This window comes from Haliaeetus leucocephalus, unplaced genomic scaffold (assembly GCF_000737465.1).
Source record: "Haliaeetus leucocephalus isolate CR32 unplaced genomic scaffold, Haliaeetus_leucocephalus-4.0 Scaffold284, whole genome shotgun sequence".
NCBI classification, from domain to species: domain Eukaryota; kingdom Metazoa; phylum Chordata; class Aves; order Accipitriformes; family Accipitridae; genus Haliaeetus; species Haliaeetus leucocephalus.
The window spans coordinates 408,718-427,142 of NW_010972720.1; the positions used below are offsets into that span (position 1 = coordinate 408,718).

General features: G+C 36.7%; 1 protein-coding gene across 1 annotated transcript in view; it reads right to left on the reverse strand.

The window, feature by feature from the left end:
* The window catches only part of SH3RF1 (SH3 domain containing ring finger 1), an 88,523-nt gene that overhangs the window by 31,877 nt on the left and 38,221 nt on the right, over nt 1–18,425 (reverse strand). Inside the window, exons 2-3 of the mRNA XM_010569945.1 lie at nt 4,558–4,833; nt 3,085–3,180 (exon numbers count right to left, since the gene is read on the reverse strand). Coding sequence (XP_010568247.1) covers nt 3,085–3,180; nt 4,558–4,833 — 372 coding nt within the window. The remainder of the gene's footprint in view (nt 1–3,084; nt 3,181–4,557; nt 4,834–18,425) is intronic.

Sequence of the window (18,425 nt, forward strand, 5' to 3'; positions counted from 1 at the left end):
CTTATGTTCCCATTGATTAAAATTGTGTTAACTGATGGATATGAAATGACAATGAACTTAAAATTCTACTACAGTGAACATTTTAGATCATTTGGAGGTTTTTTCCTTACATTTCTGTGAGATTGTTTATAAATAAAGCTAGAGGAGCTGCATTAATACAAAGGTGTTTCCCAGTTGTTCATGTTAACTTGGGAAAACAAAAGCTGTCATTATTTTCTACTGACATTTTGATTGAAAAGTGATTCATTTTCCCTGATTTTTCTTCTTCTATTCTGGGCATTTATATTTTTCTAGTTGTTCTGTGAGTGCTGAATAACCTGTAAAAATTTAAATACTTTTTAGATTTGGAGAGTCTTTACTAAGTGTTAAACCACATCAAAATGTCAAATTTGAGGTCTTTCTAAGAAATTTATACTGTAGCCAGAACTGTACTCTATGTAGAAAAATTCTAATAATATCTGTTTAGTTCTGATTAATCTTTTTTTTTGCAACAGAGATAAACATAAGTGTAACAAACTTAACCATGCAGTTTCTAGACTCACTGCATTTTATTTTGTCACTGTACAAGAACCTGGTTGACCTGCTTTTAATGCAAGCACATTGAAATTCCATCAGTCAGAAGTCTAGTAATTTAGGTATGTTAATCAGGTCTTACTCTAGTAAAACTAAAGGATTTGTTTGGTTTTAGCACTTCTTAGAAAACAGAATTTCATTTTTTGTAATGTTTGCATTACTGATTTTTCATTTGCAGATAGAAGTAATTATTTCATAGTGCTATGTGTCTACAGATAAAGATGTAATGTTTTGTGAGTCAGTTAACAAACTATATTTTTAATGGAATCACTATTAAAATTCTTCTCAAAATGTTTTCAGTCTTAGCTTTTATTATTACCACAAATTTAATAACTGAAAATGATATAAAATAATAGAGCAGACTAGCAAACATTGGATCATTAAATGTTCCTCCAGGTAAAAAGCTGTCCTCAAATATAATCAGTTTTTCATTGACTTCAACGTATCTAAAATTTTATCCTGTGACCTCATCATACAAGAAATATCGCAAGTATCAGACTTATACTACATAATAAACATCACAGACTACACTCATTTGAAAGTTAACGACTTCAGAAAATCTCCAGTAAATGCAGCTAATAATTCACATTTTTTTAAAAAAGGGAAAAAAAGGATGTGGACTAAGATACACAAGGCAAAGATATGTCTGTCATTACAACAAAAATAGGCAATGATTACAGGATTGGGAAATATAACTAATAATACCATATAAAAATACCTCAAAAAACATTAATTACTTCTCATCTTTGGTGTCTTTAATAGTGACATAGGTAAGAATGGTTTGATATACTTGTTTGTATTAACTGTCTGTATATTTTCCAGAACAATAGTTATACAATCTCAGAAAACAGGTATTTAAAAATTCAAATTGGTAAGTTTTCTGCATATCTCACTGCTCTTCACCACAGCACGTCTTTTGGTTTAGTATATACTGAAAAAACCCACCTATCTAATCTGAAGTATCTCTTTGGGTATTAGTTATCATTCTAGATTTCCCGTATCATTTTAGTGGGGATTTGCGACTGTGTACACAAGTGCTTGTGCTTGTTCCTAAAGGGTTAACTGAAGATACATTTTCTTAGTTGACGGAATTTGTCTGAAAACATCAACCATGAAATATATTTTGTGACCGAGTATCATTTTTACATAATTTTTTTCAAGAGTATATCTCCATTTTGCCAACTTTTGTAGAGGTGGAAAGGGAGTTGTTAGCTAAATAGTTAGCCCAAGTGGCAGCCCTAGGAAAGGGCTTTTTCTAACTCGGCTAAGTTCAGTGATTTATTTTTAAAAAGCACCACAAAAAGCTTTACTGGCTGAACTGAAGGGGCAGTTAATTGCAAGGAGCTAGGAATGAATAGCCAGGGGCAAGAACTTCTTAAATTGGCTTTTAAAAACTTCTTAAACTGAAGCCAGATTTGCACTAAGCAGGTTGAAACCCTTTTGGTTTTGTTGTTGTTTTTCAGTCATGTGAAATTTTCTATCCCCAGATATACAGATCCTTACATCAACATATAAAAATGAATATACATATTTTCCCTTTTAAAAAGAATAAATTCTATGTTGGCTGAACACAGTAATCTTTTAAAAAGTTCCCATCTCATCAGGGCATTCAGAAATTGAATTAATAAAACCTGACTTGATTATTAGTATGGTTACACGTTTCTTCTGTGACCTGAGGTACATATTTCTCATCCCACAGGTAATGTGAAAATACTTTTTTCTTTCATCGTTCTGCCGCATTTATTTAAATAAAATCTTGTCAATGCAAGAAGTGTATCTTACCAAGTATCCATAGCATACCTATCAGAAAAAGACAAACACTGTTCCAAACCTCTATATATTTCTGTAATAAAAATTTTAATAATCATTGTTGCAGCTGTACACACTGTTCTTAATCACCTATGTCTTTCTGTATAGAAGATACAGCTTTCAACTCTTAAACCTTACCTTAAAAGGTTGGGGAAACTTTCTCAACTGCTACCTCTCACTGTATATTGTTGCATCACATATGAGAAATGCAGGAAGATACATAAGATTCTATATAAGGGTCTGTTGGATGTAACAGTCAATGCTTTACCTGCTTAACAACAGCCTTTATTCTTTGACTTTCTAGTTATGCTAATTTGGTTTTGGGAAGCAGACATTAGGGACAGTGCAAAGCTTACCATTCCTCTGACTTGCTGACTGCTTTCATTTTGCGGTCAAGTGTGGTTTGTGATTGACTGCATTGACTCCAGTATTAACAAGAAAACACAGTGACTGCCTCCAAGCACTCTCATTCCAATTCCATTCAATGAAAATAGGTATCAAACAGCTAAGTAAAAATCACTGGTTCTGCTGTTGAGGTCATTAACTTTCCCAAACTAAGCACACAGATCTTACATTATTTTAGGTCTAAGGCTATTTATATCTCAGGCGATTTTAGAATCATCACCTGTACTGATTATTTGTCTGTTTAGAAAATGAAATTCACAGTGGACACAACCCTGCTGAGGGCCCAACTTTACTCACCTCAACATATGAAATTGGAAATATTCCTATCTTGTCAGCCAGCATTCCTTCTGCCCAGTTTTCATCCACACGGCGAATTACAGTCAGAACATCATCCTGTGTGAACATGCAGTGATTATGTCTCCCAGCTCTAATTAAACTAATTTAATTTCCCTCCATAATGCACGGGTAATCAGAGAAGGCGGTACACGGACAAGAACCACAGAGTAGGCACTCTGTAACAGGAACATGCTGCTTTGGGGGTTGAAGTCGGTTCCAGCCATTCCTCTTCCTATTTTGTCAGAGTTCAGCTAACTGTCCACAGCTAATCTCAGCCATCTGACTTTGTCCTTAGTGCCAGATTTCCTGCCATGTTCGGTCCATGGTATTCATCAGCCCCCCTTTAAGTCACTGGCATTAATCAACAGAACTGCAATCTTTTTCCTTCTCAACTGACCCATTACCTAATCTTCCCTAGATGTTGCTTTTCTGCTTAAGTACTTAAGAACACTGGTAAATGATATGATTCTTTCACATCTACATGGAGCATTTGGATTAGATATGGTTTTGAGAAGGTCACATAAAAACAGGATTTACATGGACATTAAACATTGCTCTCACTTATACTGAGTTATGTAATTGTTTCATATGCAAGTTAAAATATTTAGAAACATGTGCTTACTCAAGCGAGACCAGATTTAAAAAAAAAAAAACAGTCTGCCAACAAGTTAATCAAAATATGCAAGCTAGTGCCAATCATCCTCAACAGTATTGCTGTTCTGTGTTGTAATAACCGTTGTCTGTCCAGATGTTAATATCTTTCTTTTTTAGAATTTTAGCCATCCTTTTCATTTTTAATAGGCAAGGGTAGAAAAGTGATTAGTTCACATTTGATCTTGCAACATTTTCGTGCAATTTGATAAACTAAAGAATAAGAAACTGAAAAAAAAGAACAGCTCTGATTCCTGTTAAAACTCTGTATCATTATATGCCTTGCAAGACAGAAAATTAATTACAATAGAAACAATATAAGAAGAAACATCATATTTCCCAGAAGGCAAGTAGTAATATGATAGAATGACACAGTTTAGTAGTACTTTGTGTCTAGTATCTAGATCCTAAAAATGTTGCTTACTGAATGCAAAGCTGAAAATAGTACCAACTTGAATAATTTAAAATGAGTGTTTCTTTAGAAGATGGAACACTTTTAATTCATAACATAGGTTATTTCTCATAAATTAAGAACATTACTACTGCAATTATGAAAAACTGCATTCTCAAAAATAAAACCTCAGAGAAATTATATGTAATTTAGGAAGAGAAGGAAGGCAAAACTAATCAACATAGGAGAAATACCTGCAGAATTACTTGCTCTTTTCATATTTGTGTAGCTCCATTAAAAAAATGCAGGAAAGACTACAGAACAGTCTTATTATTTCTTATTCAATTGAATGAAATCATTAAAAGAAAATAATAATTATATTCTGGTTTTACCTTTGCAAATGGTAAACAGTCTTTATCTGCTTCCTTGTCTTTTACTTCAAAGTCATAAAGTGCTTTGCACTGAGGCGGAGGTTGAGGTAAAGGTTTAATAATCTGAACAAAATTGGTAGGAAAAAAGCCATGGATGCCATTGACTTCTCCATGATACCAATTTTCATCCACCTGTCGACGCAAAATGATGATGTCCCCTTTACTGAATTTAAGATCTCCAGGTTCTTTTCCCTCGTAGTTATACAATGCTTTGGCACATGGTAACTGAGGTACACCCTAAAGAAGAAGAAAAGAAAGCACTAGAATTAGGTAAATAGTAGTAAATACAATTTGTATTACATTCTTTGGGAAACTATGAATGAAAGTGTATAAAACTGCAAAGTAAAATTATACACAATAGAATTATTTTATTGCAGTGATTCTACTGATTTTAGCCAAACACGTAGGAAGAGCTTCAGTTCTATATAGTCTTAACATCCCCCTAAATTTCATGATGATTTTCAGTAATGGTACAATGTGGATCGACAAAAGACAGGCAAAAACTGTAATACCTTAACCCTCATGTACTAATTCACGAAGTTTAAACATTAAAAAAACAAAACAAAACAAACTAGAAAGTATCCTGACCACCTGAGATTGGACAGAAGAATGCTGCAAGAAACTATAGCACTAGAATAACAAATTTGCTATAAGACCTTTAAGGCATGTTTTCTGCCTTTCTTATTATTTTCCTCAACTTATTTCATGGGCACAGAATGCTACGGATGAGGACGTAAGGGAGGTGTTTTCCAGCTTCAAAAACAAGTGTCACTTCATTAAAGGTGAGATATTTCATCCTGGAACAACCCTTCTAATTTAATTATTTATTTTAAAACCCAGATAAAAAGAGTTACTGGAAAAAAATCTGTTGAAGGTGTGTATCGTTGGGTTTTCTACACTTGATTCCTCCATAATATCTGAAAACTACAGGTCATTGGTGCTGCTCTTGAATGCATGTCAGAAGGGTTACAATATAATACTGTATCATCCTCCCTTATATAGACCACAGGTATTATTTTTTAATTGCTCAGTCTGTGCCTCCACATTTTGCAAGAGTGAGCCATAAAACTCTACAACTTTAGTATTAGGGCTGCTGCCTTCAAAACTCTCTTTTCTCTCCAACTTTAGATTCCTAGAGGAGAGCTCACCCCCTTAATGATGTAAACAGCAGTAACCTGCATTAGTAAGACAGTCTTTCCATAGCAAAGACAGCATTTATAGTCAACTAGAGCACAGTATTTCACATCTTTAATGCTATCCCTTACAGAAAAGGCAAATTTTAATGAAATTCAATGCTGACAATATTATTCGCCACATCTACCCCATGGTACGTCTCTCCTCTCAAGTATTCTATCAGTTCCAATTGTAAATTGGAGTGGACTTGCAATAATATCTCAAGAGGTACACATACAATGCAAGGAAATTCCCAGAAGGAATTACCACTTCAAGTCTGTCTCATTGGTCAGAAGAAAGTGTGCTTGATAATTTGTTTCACATTTAACACTTCAAATTCTGTCTTTCAATATAATCCAATTTGTTTGGACATCTTTAATTTTTGTGTATGATTTTATAAACAGATTAATGATTTCATGAAGGGATAAACAATATCTTAAAGATTAGCTTATTTAATAATTTTCTTTCCATACCAAAGTAAAACCATATGTATATACACAGGTACAGATGAGTATGATTTACATATGAATACAAGAAAATCACAGTTCATTCTATTGCATCTAGGATGGGTACTAAAACTATTATATTAGCAGGATCCATGCAATTGGTCATAAAACCCAGTGATCTTCAAACCGAAGCAAACAGTATTTTTCTTCATGATCACACTTAACTGCATCAGTGCAGAATGTAAACACTACTAGCATACTCTGTATAAACCTGGATAGGGAAAAAGACTAAGAAGACATCAACTAGAGAATTTGTGGGCCCCAACTGACTGACGGGGAAATTCATGGCCACAATAGAAGAATTAAAAAATATTGTATGTATATATTTTTAGTCCTGTGTGCTCTCTGCAGAGTAAACAGACAGAATGACGGACGGAGTCAGTGTAGATGTAGCAAGGACAAGTGCAGAGAGAGAACTGGGGGGGGACAGGGCAGGTTGGAAGCAAAAAGAAACACACCTCTACACAAGAGAGGAAACACTGCTTGCTTATCCATTTCCACCCCCCTAACAAACCAACCAACCAAAAAACTTACAGCCCTTCAGGGACTGCGAGCCAAAGAATTACTTGGTAGAAAAAGGGCCCCAAGCAATTATGGCTACTACAAGACATACGCATCTCTCTTGCACGGGAAGGAATAGCTGGAGTTCTCCCAGGAATCACCCCGTTGACCTGGGAGAAAGCTTTCTATGGCCCTGTACTGAGGAAGAACTTTAAGACTGCTGTGTGTATGAAATAGAGTTGGAAAACAAATCTTTTTAAAAACAAACAAAACCAAAACAAACCAGGAGTGCCAGCACAGCAGATCATGGCAAAGTGATCAAATCCATCAATTAGTCATCATTTAATTGTTAGGAACTCAGTATCGCATTTATAGAGTTTATCACAAAGCCTCCCACGAACAAACCTTCTTCACTCAAATGTACAAACATCTGTTTATATTTTATAGGAAGTTCCTTTCCCAGTGTATAGGTTGAGTTTCTGCAAAGCTTGTTTCCCACGTTAAATAAAAACGGTTCCAGTCCATAATTTCAAACAGAACAAAGTACAACAAAACACACTTAGTTCTCAGTCAGACTGCCAGGGATTAAAGAGAAACGGTTAAACGACTCGGAAGAGAAGTGAAGCAAATGCCTTTTCCTTCTGTCCCAGGGGGAGGATGAAGCCAGAAGGAGCGGGTGCGATGGGGAGTGCCGTTCAGTTCTCGGGGATCTGGTACCAAGGGCACTAGAGCAGCATCTTCACATTCCTCCTCCGAGAAACCTGGCAACCTGGGAGCCGCGGCTCATGGCCGGTGCCTTCCGGGCCACTGCGGTTAGCAGCCTTGGGCAGCTTCGGCCCCCCTTCTGCCTCTACCCGCTGTTCACCAGGAGAGAAGGCCATGAGGATACGCCGAGCCGGAGTTTACATTTCACTCCCTGTCTCTCACTTGGCTAAACATGAAAGGCAGGCTTTGGAAGAAAAACTTTGCAGCCTACCCTTAGGTTCACAGCTGCCATTTACCCTGCCAGCTCTTTGAGAAAGCAACAACAACCAAAAAAAACCCCCAAAAACCAAACCCCCAGACAAAAACCATTTTAGGAAATTAAAATATGAAACTCAGAAAGACTCCACACAAAATAGGTTTCTTAGAATTATTTCCTCAGTCCTTATGCAAAATCCTTACACAAAAATATTTGAACATCTCATGCTACTGCTGACATACAAACTGTTTAAATTCATGTTTAGCTAAGGCATGGATATACATACATGTCACATGCCAGATTCCTTTAAAGAAAATAAAATTAATAATATATGATGACATCAAAACAAATGGCTTAACAAGAATATGAAAAAATGCATATGCATTCATATATATGAGGCTCAGGTCCCTCAGATTTCTTCTCCCAACCCAGATATTTTGTCTTAGAAACCTACAGAATTCGCTTACAATTTTCCTCTTTGGATTTATACTTTGTCTTCACTCACCTTATTTCAAACTTTACTCTTATTTTTTTAACGGACAATATGCAACTGTATGTATTTTTCATGAGCTTAAGCCAAGACAAACTTATGCCTGCACAGAAACATGAGATCTGATCTCCTCTTAAAAAGGAGTTTCTGTGGCAGAAGCCCAAATGTAAATATGCTTACACTGGCATAAAACAGCGTTCATTGTGTAACTTACTGCACTTGGAGAACCAGCATAAGCTAAAGTAGCAAAAATAGTAAATCCCCTCCCAAGGAAATGAATGGAACAGATACTGGGTCATCTGCATCTCTGTTTCCTTCCAAGCCTCCCCGGCTGTGGTGCTGCTCATTATCATTTTTCCAAGCAAGCAAGGCATTCCCTGTTCTCCAGCTGTGAGACTGGGATGTGGCCTGGGCTTCCCTGTGAACCAGTTGAACTTACCCCGAGTATCTGTGCCGTTTTCACCTGTTTGAGGTTCTCAGACACTGAGTGTCTTCAAGAGGCCAGGAAGTCTTCTTTTTACAGAAGTACTGTTTATGTTAGTAGTGGGACAGACAAAAAAGATTCCTGAAACTGTCTACATGCACAACCAAAGCACTATCAGCCTCCAAAAAAGCTGGCCTGCTCAGACACCTCAGCAGCAGTTTTTATGCCTAGCTTTCCTAAACAACTTCTGCCTTTCTTTAAAGAAAATCTAAAAACTGGAAGTTACTATCATTTTGATCCATGTTATAAGAGGATCTTTAATAATTATCAGTTATGTGCAATTTTCTTGCAAGTGAAGACAGAAAAATTATTTTTCTTCATCTATTTGTTTATTTTCTTTCCATGCAGTTCCTAAATCAAACCAAGTCACATTAATAACCGGGACAAGATGAGAAACTATTACAAAATATCTCCAACTACACAGCAATTTTAAGTACAGTAACTCTGGTGCTACAGAGGCGCTTTTACCAGTCTAACTTTTTTTTCCCAAAGAACCAGTACTGTAAAACATACTTGGTTGCCAGTGAAAGTTGCCCTTACATAAGGAAAGGAGCTTGTTAATATGCTGCAGCCAACTTGTTTGCAAGGCAGATTTGGGTCAAGTGGGTTCTTCATGCGTACATTCTCCAGCAGATACAGGTATACCCAAGATTTCCTCTTCAGACTCCTAGTCATTCAAACATTTTGAATGACAATATTGCTTCTTTTAATCTTCTAGTTCATTCTCTTTCATATTGCTGCCTTCTTGACTCAAATCTTTCAAATGCATCCTTTTTATTACATTTATTGATGTGTATTTTAGCTTTCTTGCTTTCTTTGGCCTTTACCAAGCTGTCCAGTCCCCCATGCAAGAACATCCCGTTTTGCACCTATACTTTTTTCAGGTCTCTTTCATCTTGCTGGCTCCAATGCTCATTTTCAAGTCTTAATTTAAAGCCATCTGATCTGTCTAGTTCCATTTTCTTTGTTTCAGCCTCCTTTGTTCCTTCTGTACCTGCATTTAAATTTTCACGTATTTTGAGACACAGAGTTTATAAGAATACTCCACTGAAGACCTTCTTAAACTGCCTATATTAAAAGATGTGTTTCCTTCAGTAGGATTGCCTTCTAAAGGAAGGAAACATGCTCCCTGTGTTAAGCTATAGATACTCAGTTTTGCAGAACACGCCAACCTAGAGGCAATAACATTTGAAACTAAGTCTCCCTGTTTCTTTTTGAGTTCCAGAACACAAAGTGTCTCCATAATCCAAGAAGAATGTTAAAAGCTGGCTCCCAGCATTTATTTTTCTCATCTAAGGAACAATACAAACGTGGTCAGATTTGCTCAAAGAAAGGTTAACTGAAGTGTTATTAATCTGTATCTGACACCAAATTATTAGTGGCATCAATTTTACATACTTCTACCATAAGAACTATCTTGGAAGACTGCAGAGATCATCAGTGCAAATGAAATTATTTCTAGTTAAAGCACCTCTGAGGTTCTTGCTATCTGAATGATAAAAATGTAAGATATTTTAAGTCAGGAGGCTGTTATCAAGTTGCCAGTATGCTGTAAAAACCATAAAACCAAACCTTTGGTATCATCTGATATGAATTACTATTGCTCTACTGAATACAGTAAACCAGTATTTTTTTATATGACAGTTCACTACATTAAGGAAGTAATTGTTGTTAATGTTGTCAAGTACATGAATTTCTATTAGTTTCTAATGATATAGTTGTACTAAATCTCATGCTTCTCAGCACACAAAATAAATAACCAAACATTTGACTTAAAAGAGTAAAAAATTTGCAGTTGTTTTGAAATGCCATATTCAAATATGGTTAGTCACAGCTTGGTACAGATTTTTATTTTAATAGAAGTTGTGCATTGAGAGGAAACTAGCTAGCCAGGTTACTCTGATTAAAGAGACCAGGCTTGAAACCCATCTGTGTGTAACTTAACTGTGACCTACATAACAATAATAATTTTGAACAAAGATTACTTTAGGAAAAAAATAGGATGCAGGATAAAAAACACAATCAAGCCAACATATTTGTTACACTTTTGGAAAAGCTGAACAACTGCAATCAGTAAAAATTTTAGGTTCTTGATAAATGAAGAAATAGGATCATATTTTTACAATTATTTAATTCAACCATCAAGTTAAAATTTATTTAGTAGACATGCAAAGCTTCTCTGCTACTAGCTAACTACTACAGAATATGGTAAATTTTCTCTAATGCTTATACATAACGCCAGTACTAGCGCTAGATGTAATAGTGTGTGACATATCAGAATACTCTTTATTAATTTCCAGGTTTCAGCCATCTAACGCCGGTTGAAATGCCAAGCACTCGTGGAGCCCTTTGCCCGATCTTTTGAGGACTTTATCAGTTAACTTTGCTCTTGGTAACTTGCAGAAGAACCTCATAGCACAGGCTCAGAGAAACCCTGTATTTTGTAATAGAAGGGTAGCTCCTCTCCTCATGTAAACAATTTTTGTGTGTTCTTTTGAGGTAAACTATCAATGACCTACTTAAAGTGGCCAGTTTATGAAAGTCCTGTTTGCTTCCTCTGTCTTAACAGCTTGTAGAAGAAAACATTTTGGCATTTTTTCTTGTCTGATGTCAAGGAATACATTTAAGGTTGTTTAATATAAGTATAAGCAACTCTCGCCCACAAAGTTGTTTTGAAATTAAAAGCTGGAATACAGGAGAATGAAAGGAATTTAAAAATGCTGCCTTAAGGCCTAAGCAATCAGACTAATAATATGGAAGGTTAGAAAGGGACATTTACAAAGCTTTCCAAAGGCACTTAGCCCAGTCTCTTTCTGTGCAATACCTGTGGTTTTGAAAACTTTTTCTCAAATGAAAAAATGAGTGTCTTCAGAATGCTGCCTTCTTTCCTTTGCCTATCTGAAATGCAAAGTTCTCAGCTACTTACTTTTCTGAGGTTTGTTAAAGAATATTTTGAACACTTTCCACTAAACTAAGCTCTCAAAATAACCAAACAAGTAAGTAAAAAATAGGAAAAAGTGGAAAGAATAAAATAATTATATCCTGCATGTCCCCAAATATTTTAACTGTATGCACTTTGACAGGTTAAAGATTGCTTCTTTCCATGGGCAAAAAAACCAAGAAGTGTGAGAAAACTGCTCTGCACAGGAAAAACTGAGAAGGTAACTTTCAAGATGCAGAAGAGAATTTGGGTCTGTATTCCCATTGATTCTGAAAAGGAAAGCCAATCCATATCAAACAATTTCACTCCAAGTCTTTAAAAACCTTTTGATTAATTGTTTACTAAAGAACCCTTTTGCTTTGAAAAGAATAGATCCTTGTAAGAATCTATGCAAAACTTTAAAGTGTGCATTACGTAGAGCTAAGATGTTTACATAAAATAGTTCTTTCTAAAAGCAATGATTTGCCTTAAAGATCTGCCTTTATAAGCTGTTATACCAACCTCACCGGTCAGTCTGAAAATGCTACTTATCCCCCTAGGTTTTCTCTTGGTATGTTACGACTCACTGGCGTTTGATGTCTCCATCAAACTGTTAATTCTTCCTGTCCCAGTGCCGTTGTACAGCAAATGTGGATCTCCTAATCTCTTTGAGCACGTCAAGTTGATATGCAGCACAAGTTCATTCCATTCCATTTAAACTCTTCTACCAGTGTATTCCATTTTCATGTAATATCACCTATGGCTTCTAAGACCAGAATACTGCATACTCCAAGAAGGAAAAGGAAAGACACCTACCCCTCTTGGCAAGCATATGTCTAGAGGAGCAGTACAATTGTGAGACTGAGTAGTGGAACTTACTAGTCCTACTCCAAACTGCCACTATATCCCTGAAGAAGTCTCAGTGTGGAGTGGGATGTTAAAGTGTATCTAGTATTGCCCAATCACATCCAATTTGTCAACATTAAAAACCCTATGAACACCTAAACCTACAAAGGCAGGTCAACACTAAGTGCTTTGGAAAGTTTTGCTGTTTCCACTTTCTCTACATACACCTATAAAAGTGCAAGAAACTTACCTCACAGGTATTAACTTTATCTTTTTAAAGAACACTTTGGAAAATGGAAAATAGATGCAGTAGATTACTGATCCACTGCTACGCTTTTATTTTTCCAGCCAGCTTGAGAAAAGTGACTTACCTTTATCGTCATAAGGCAGAGACTTTTTTTTCTTGGGGGGGGGGGGCGGGGGAGGGGAGGAGGGGGGAAGAGAAGAAGTAAAGTGAATCAGAAAAGCGTAGCAAGAAAAGAAGCAAACAAATGAAACAAAAAATCACATAGGATGAAGTATATGAACGTCAAGAGCCTGTCAAAGACCTGGTAAAAGACTTAGAAATAATATGTCTCAAGTAGTTTCCTAAGATATATATCACTGAAGCTGAAAATACAGAACTATTTGACTGTTCAAAATACATAATTGCTAGATAGTACTTATGTGTTTAGCAAGAAGCCTCATTTTGCCTAGTCACCCAGCAAATGCCTTTCGTAACTATTCACTCCCCATCCAAAATCTGTTATGGGAAGCATGACAACTTTCCTGTGCTGATACAGATTCTTAAATATCACTTGCTTTTTTTGCTTATTTGTTATATGAACATAAAATCACAAAACAGTAACTACAGAAGAGGCAAAAAAACTCCCCCTGAAAACTACCAGGATACGGACCACATCTGAGTGTTAAAACTCCTTCCCAAAATTCATTCTTACCTGGCTATTGTGAATCCTTCCCTTTTCACTCTTCCTTTTAGTTTCCTCATAAACTGGAAGTTGCACATCTTTGGCATCCTTTTGCTGCTGCCTAAATTCATACTTATCCTTCTAATACAGTTATTTGGAATGTACTCTCCCTGTCAAAAGCCATATATGCAATTGCTTAAACAGCCAAATAATTAAATTCCCAAGCAAGATGTGTGCCAGTCTGAGCTCCAAGACCAGATTAAATAGAAATTTTCATGTAAACTCAGAATACTCTTCTTTCCCATTGGCTTCATGGGAGACAGCTAGAGATGCCACAGACCTTTTCATACCCTTCCACAAACAAATAAAGCATCAATAACTGCAACTGTTACCATTTGAAATCTGCCCTACTAACTGAACCACCATCTTACCTTATAACAACTTTTATCAGTCGCCAGAGAGAAAAAAAAAATGTTAATTCAACAAAACGTTCCCAAAATAACATCTTGCTGTAATCTATATAATCAGTATGACAGACATACTGTACATGACAGTTGGTGAGAATTTCTGCAGCATATGTAGTAGTTAAAGATATAGGGATACAGTCAGCAGCAATCTCAGACAAAGGCACCATCTTGCAATGCTAAGAAACATCTCCCTTCTTTTGTTTAATACAGTCTCTTCTTTTTTTTTTTAATGCACTAACACAAAACCTCACTGCATTAGAAAGAAATAAAAGGGAGTCTACATAACCCCATAGGGTATTGCTAACACCTAGAGAAGATCCATTATTAACGTGATACCACTAAGTTGTGCTATGCTGGAGTAGTGATAAGAAACAAATAGAAGTATCTATGTCGTCTACCAGTCTTAACATGGCTAATCAGAACACATATCTTCTCTTTCATTTTTGCATTAAGCATAAGCCGTCAATATTGGAAAAGCAGATCTATTTTAAAAATTCTCTCACAAATCTACACTTTGTAATGCCACTTTACAAATCACTTTACAAAACACATTCTGTTTGCTCACTTAAAAAAAAGTTAATCTATGTAGTGCAGAAGACTGGAACATTTGGCTTATCAATGAAGCACTGGAACACAGGAGGTCCTGTGCCTACTTCAGGGAGCTGATATTTTAACACAAGTATCAAAAGCTCCAGAGGGTTTATCAACAATGTAAAAATTTAAGAGTAATGCTCTGTATTGTTCTAAAGGTTTTTATACTTTGAAAATGAACGTAAACAAGCTTCCCTCACTGTGATGTGAAAATGAGTATGTTTACTTGTTGCACCAAAAAAAGGAGAGGGAATTCCAGGTGAGAAGACAGATTGAAAAAAATTGAAAAGAATAAATGAGAAATGAGATTGCTAAGAGCAAACTCTTACTGCGCTTTGAAGGTGAGGAGTTTGAACATGATACAGAAGGAGCAAAGCCAGCAAATAACTCTGAAAAAGGGAGTGACTTGGTAAGATTACTCTTGGTGAGATTAGCATGAAGAAACGTTCCTTTAATCTCTCAAATACTTTGCTGCCAAAAATTGGGCAATGGGAAAACACAGTTGCAAATGAAGAGGTTGCTGCATTTTTTGATGAAACCTATCAAGGTTGACAGGCGTGACTTTTTATCTGAGTATGGTTTGCTTTCCATTATGATCAAGTGTTAATGTATTCCCCGCCAAAACAGTGTAAGGTCTAAAATTAAAACGACCCTGTCAATGATATTTAAAAAAGAGAGTAACCACACACAGCAATCCTATTTAAATTTGATTTTTAAAATCTGAGATAGCATCTGACATTCCACTACCTGCTGAGAAAGTGTTTTTAGGTTTATTTTCTGTCACTTTCACTATTTTGTTAATGTTCAGGTGCTTGTCCAACCTTCTGGATGAACATATCACTGTCACACATCCTTCTCAGGTATTCCCTGCAAACTCTTGTTGCCAGGATCAGGAGGGCCTTTCGCTAAGCTTGATTTGGGACTGGTACTGTGTCCTCCTTCTCCTGAAACCCCCTCACTCCCTTGAAATTCTTTCAGGGTCAGTTTAATTCCTTTAATATCTTGACTTCAAACAGCCCCTTGCCTATTGCGGAAAAGAAAAGGTGCTAATTTTAACTGTCACTGTAGTATACACAAATATACGTCTGCTACACCCACAGAGTAAATGACAAACTCCATTTGCTATTTATTTTTACTTATTCTTTAAATTTTTCATGCCTCAAAGCTTCCTGGAATATATATTCTACTTCCAAAACATTTTTATGGTACTCTACTTGAAGCAGCTGGTCGGCCTTTTGAAAAGGCAACTAATCCTAGCCGAAATTATGCATTTTTTTTCCAAGATAAATGTTCCTGTATGCTCTTTACTATAACAAAAGAGCTGAGTGAGCCAGAAGAATGCTACGCTAACATTTATCTCTTGTCCGGTGACAAGCTGGAGTTTGCAACTCCGGTTATTTCAGCCAGACTGTAAAAGTAGACAAACAGCCTGGCGCACATCAGCTTTCTGCTCAGTGGAGTACTGCTAGAACTGGCTGGAACCCATAATGCCTACAGAGAGTACTGTGCTTCACATTTCATATTGCTCAAATGAATACATTTTAGCATAAAAGTATTAGTGGAGAAAACAAAACCGATCCGCATGTCTCTATCGGGTCTGAATTGGTACGTAGCCATTTCCTAGCCATACCGCGCACCACCACGCTCTCCTCTGCTGTCACTGTACCTTTACAAGTCCTTCCCGCCGGCCTCCATAACCTCCCGGGCCTCCCTTCTGCCTGAGCTTTGACTTTCTTAACCCCATACCGACATACTCAGCGTTCCTAAGTTCCTCCAGCGTCATCCATCCCCACGTCCACATTCCCTAAGCTTCCTTTCTGCAAGGGAGCTCAGCGAGGAGCTCCCCACTCGGCCGGCCCGGCCTTCCCACCCCAGCACCCCCCACCTCCAGCCGTCCCCGTCCCTGACGATGAATTGGCTCTCCTGGGGCCTGACGTTACTCTGCCGCTTAACCGGCAAACAGATTTCCAGCAATATGTGACTACCTCTCTGTAAGTAGTGCAGAAATCCATATTCCACCCGTTTATGCTAGTTAATTAGCCCCTTATTCCATTAAGAGTTACCACTACTTAAGCAAGGTGTCAAAACTCAGTTACTCCAGCAGATCTTTGCCAAGTTTTCTCCCAAATTGCACAGCCCTAGACTGTCCTTCACTGTACAGGAGTGCTTTAATTTTTACAAAAACTACCAGATCGAATACAGCAAAATCTCTCATTACTGTAATTCCACCATCAGAGGCAGGGAGAGTTGCATAAGGAGTACACAAAGTAGAACTAGGTATTTCAGGATAGACAGGAAAGGGAAAGGATTTTCCATTTTGCTTTCAAATGCAGTTGTTTATCCAAAAGGTCTGGTTTGTTTTCAAGCATGACAGGTGAACAAGGGTTAGAAATGCTAGGCAATATGAGGCTTACATTGAAAGGATAACCTGTTCACCTCTCAGTATTTTACTACAGAAAAACTACCAGAACTTAGGTCCAGGGAGGTCTCGTTGGTCTGTGTTTCCTCACAGCAGTTCTACTCCTCTAGTCCACTTGCACTGCTGACATTATATTACTAGTTGGTTACAACAAACCAAACAGATTTCACCATCCCACAGAAACTAGAAGCATTTAAACTACCTAAATGAATGGTCTTTCAGCAACTGTGTTTGCATTCACCTCGGAAAGAACAGGAAATTTGAAAGTAACAAGTTGATCATTACTATGCTGTTGTAAATCAGATTAAATCTCTCTGTTTACAGATTATTTCATCAGGTAATCTTCCCCCATCTTTTTTGTATTTGGTAGACAGTGCCTCAAAATGGTAAACTTTGAGTATTATATACAGACAGCTGCTTCTTTAGAGTAGTCCTTCAAAATACACATCCTTTCTACTTCAAACAACAATTTAATAGCAATTCTATCCTGTTGTCATATGCGTTTTCCTAAAAGCCCTTTGCCTCTCCAAATGTTATGAGAACTTTGTAGTCATTTTGTAAAACAACATCTGAAGTATCTCTTGGACTTGTACCACAATTTACCAGTCTCTCTATTTATGAAAAACAAGTTTATACAAGGTTTGGGTTTTTTTTTACTCTCAAGTATTTGGAAAAGTTAAGGAAGGTAATTTTTTCCATTTGTCTATGATATAAACACAAAAGAAACAATGCATTCTTTTATCCAGTTCAATGAAAATGACCATATTCCTTCCCCAACAAAGGGAGGTTATTTATATTTTATACTATTAACTGTCTCAGATCTGCTCATAGTTTTCATTTATGTGTTCATGCCATAAATTAAAATACATACTTCTATATAATGATTATAAACAAGTAGCTATATGTATGACAAACTTTAATAAGTAGTATATTCTCATACATATTTTTTTCATTTTGGAGCAGTCTTAAAGTATATGAACTGCACTACTCTTTCGTGAAACTAAAATGGAAGATGTGCTCCAACAGTGATTTGCTGTTCCAACATTCCCTGGAATTAGAGTCGAGTCCGCTCAAAGTATTACCTCTGAAAAAATACAGGCTGTGGCCACCAGGTCCTCAGCACGCACTGTTTTCCTTCTGTGGATCCATTCCCACTGCCAATTACTTGCTAATATAGATACAGCCAAAGTTTTCCCAACCTGAAGTAGTTTTTAGTCCTCTGGTTGTGAAATGTGATACATACCATATCTCAATGTTTTCTTTGAAATAATTAAAACAGTTCTCATTCCAGTCAGGTTAATCCCACTAAAAGTTTATTCCATGAAAATTAATTTCATGATACCCAGAGAGATTTTTTCCAAAACCTGCCTCCTACGGATAGTAAAACTGCTCAGATAAAATCACTAACAAGAAGGAGGGACTAGGTATCAGAAACTCTTTTGTAGGAGATAGTAAGCTCTTCCATGGGGCTGAGACCATGCACTTCTTAAGCAATTTTAACTTCTAAAACTTTAAGAAGCCTGTAACCTCCTACTGCATAAGGACCTCCTGACTTTGAGACTC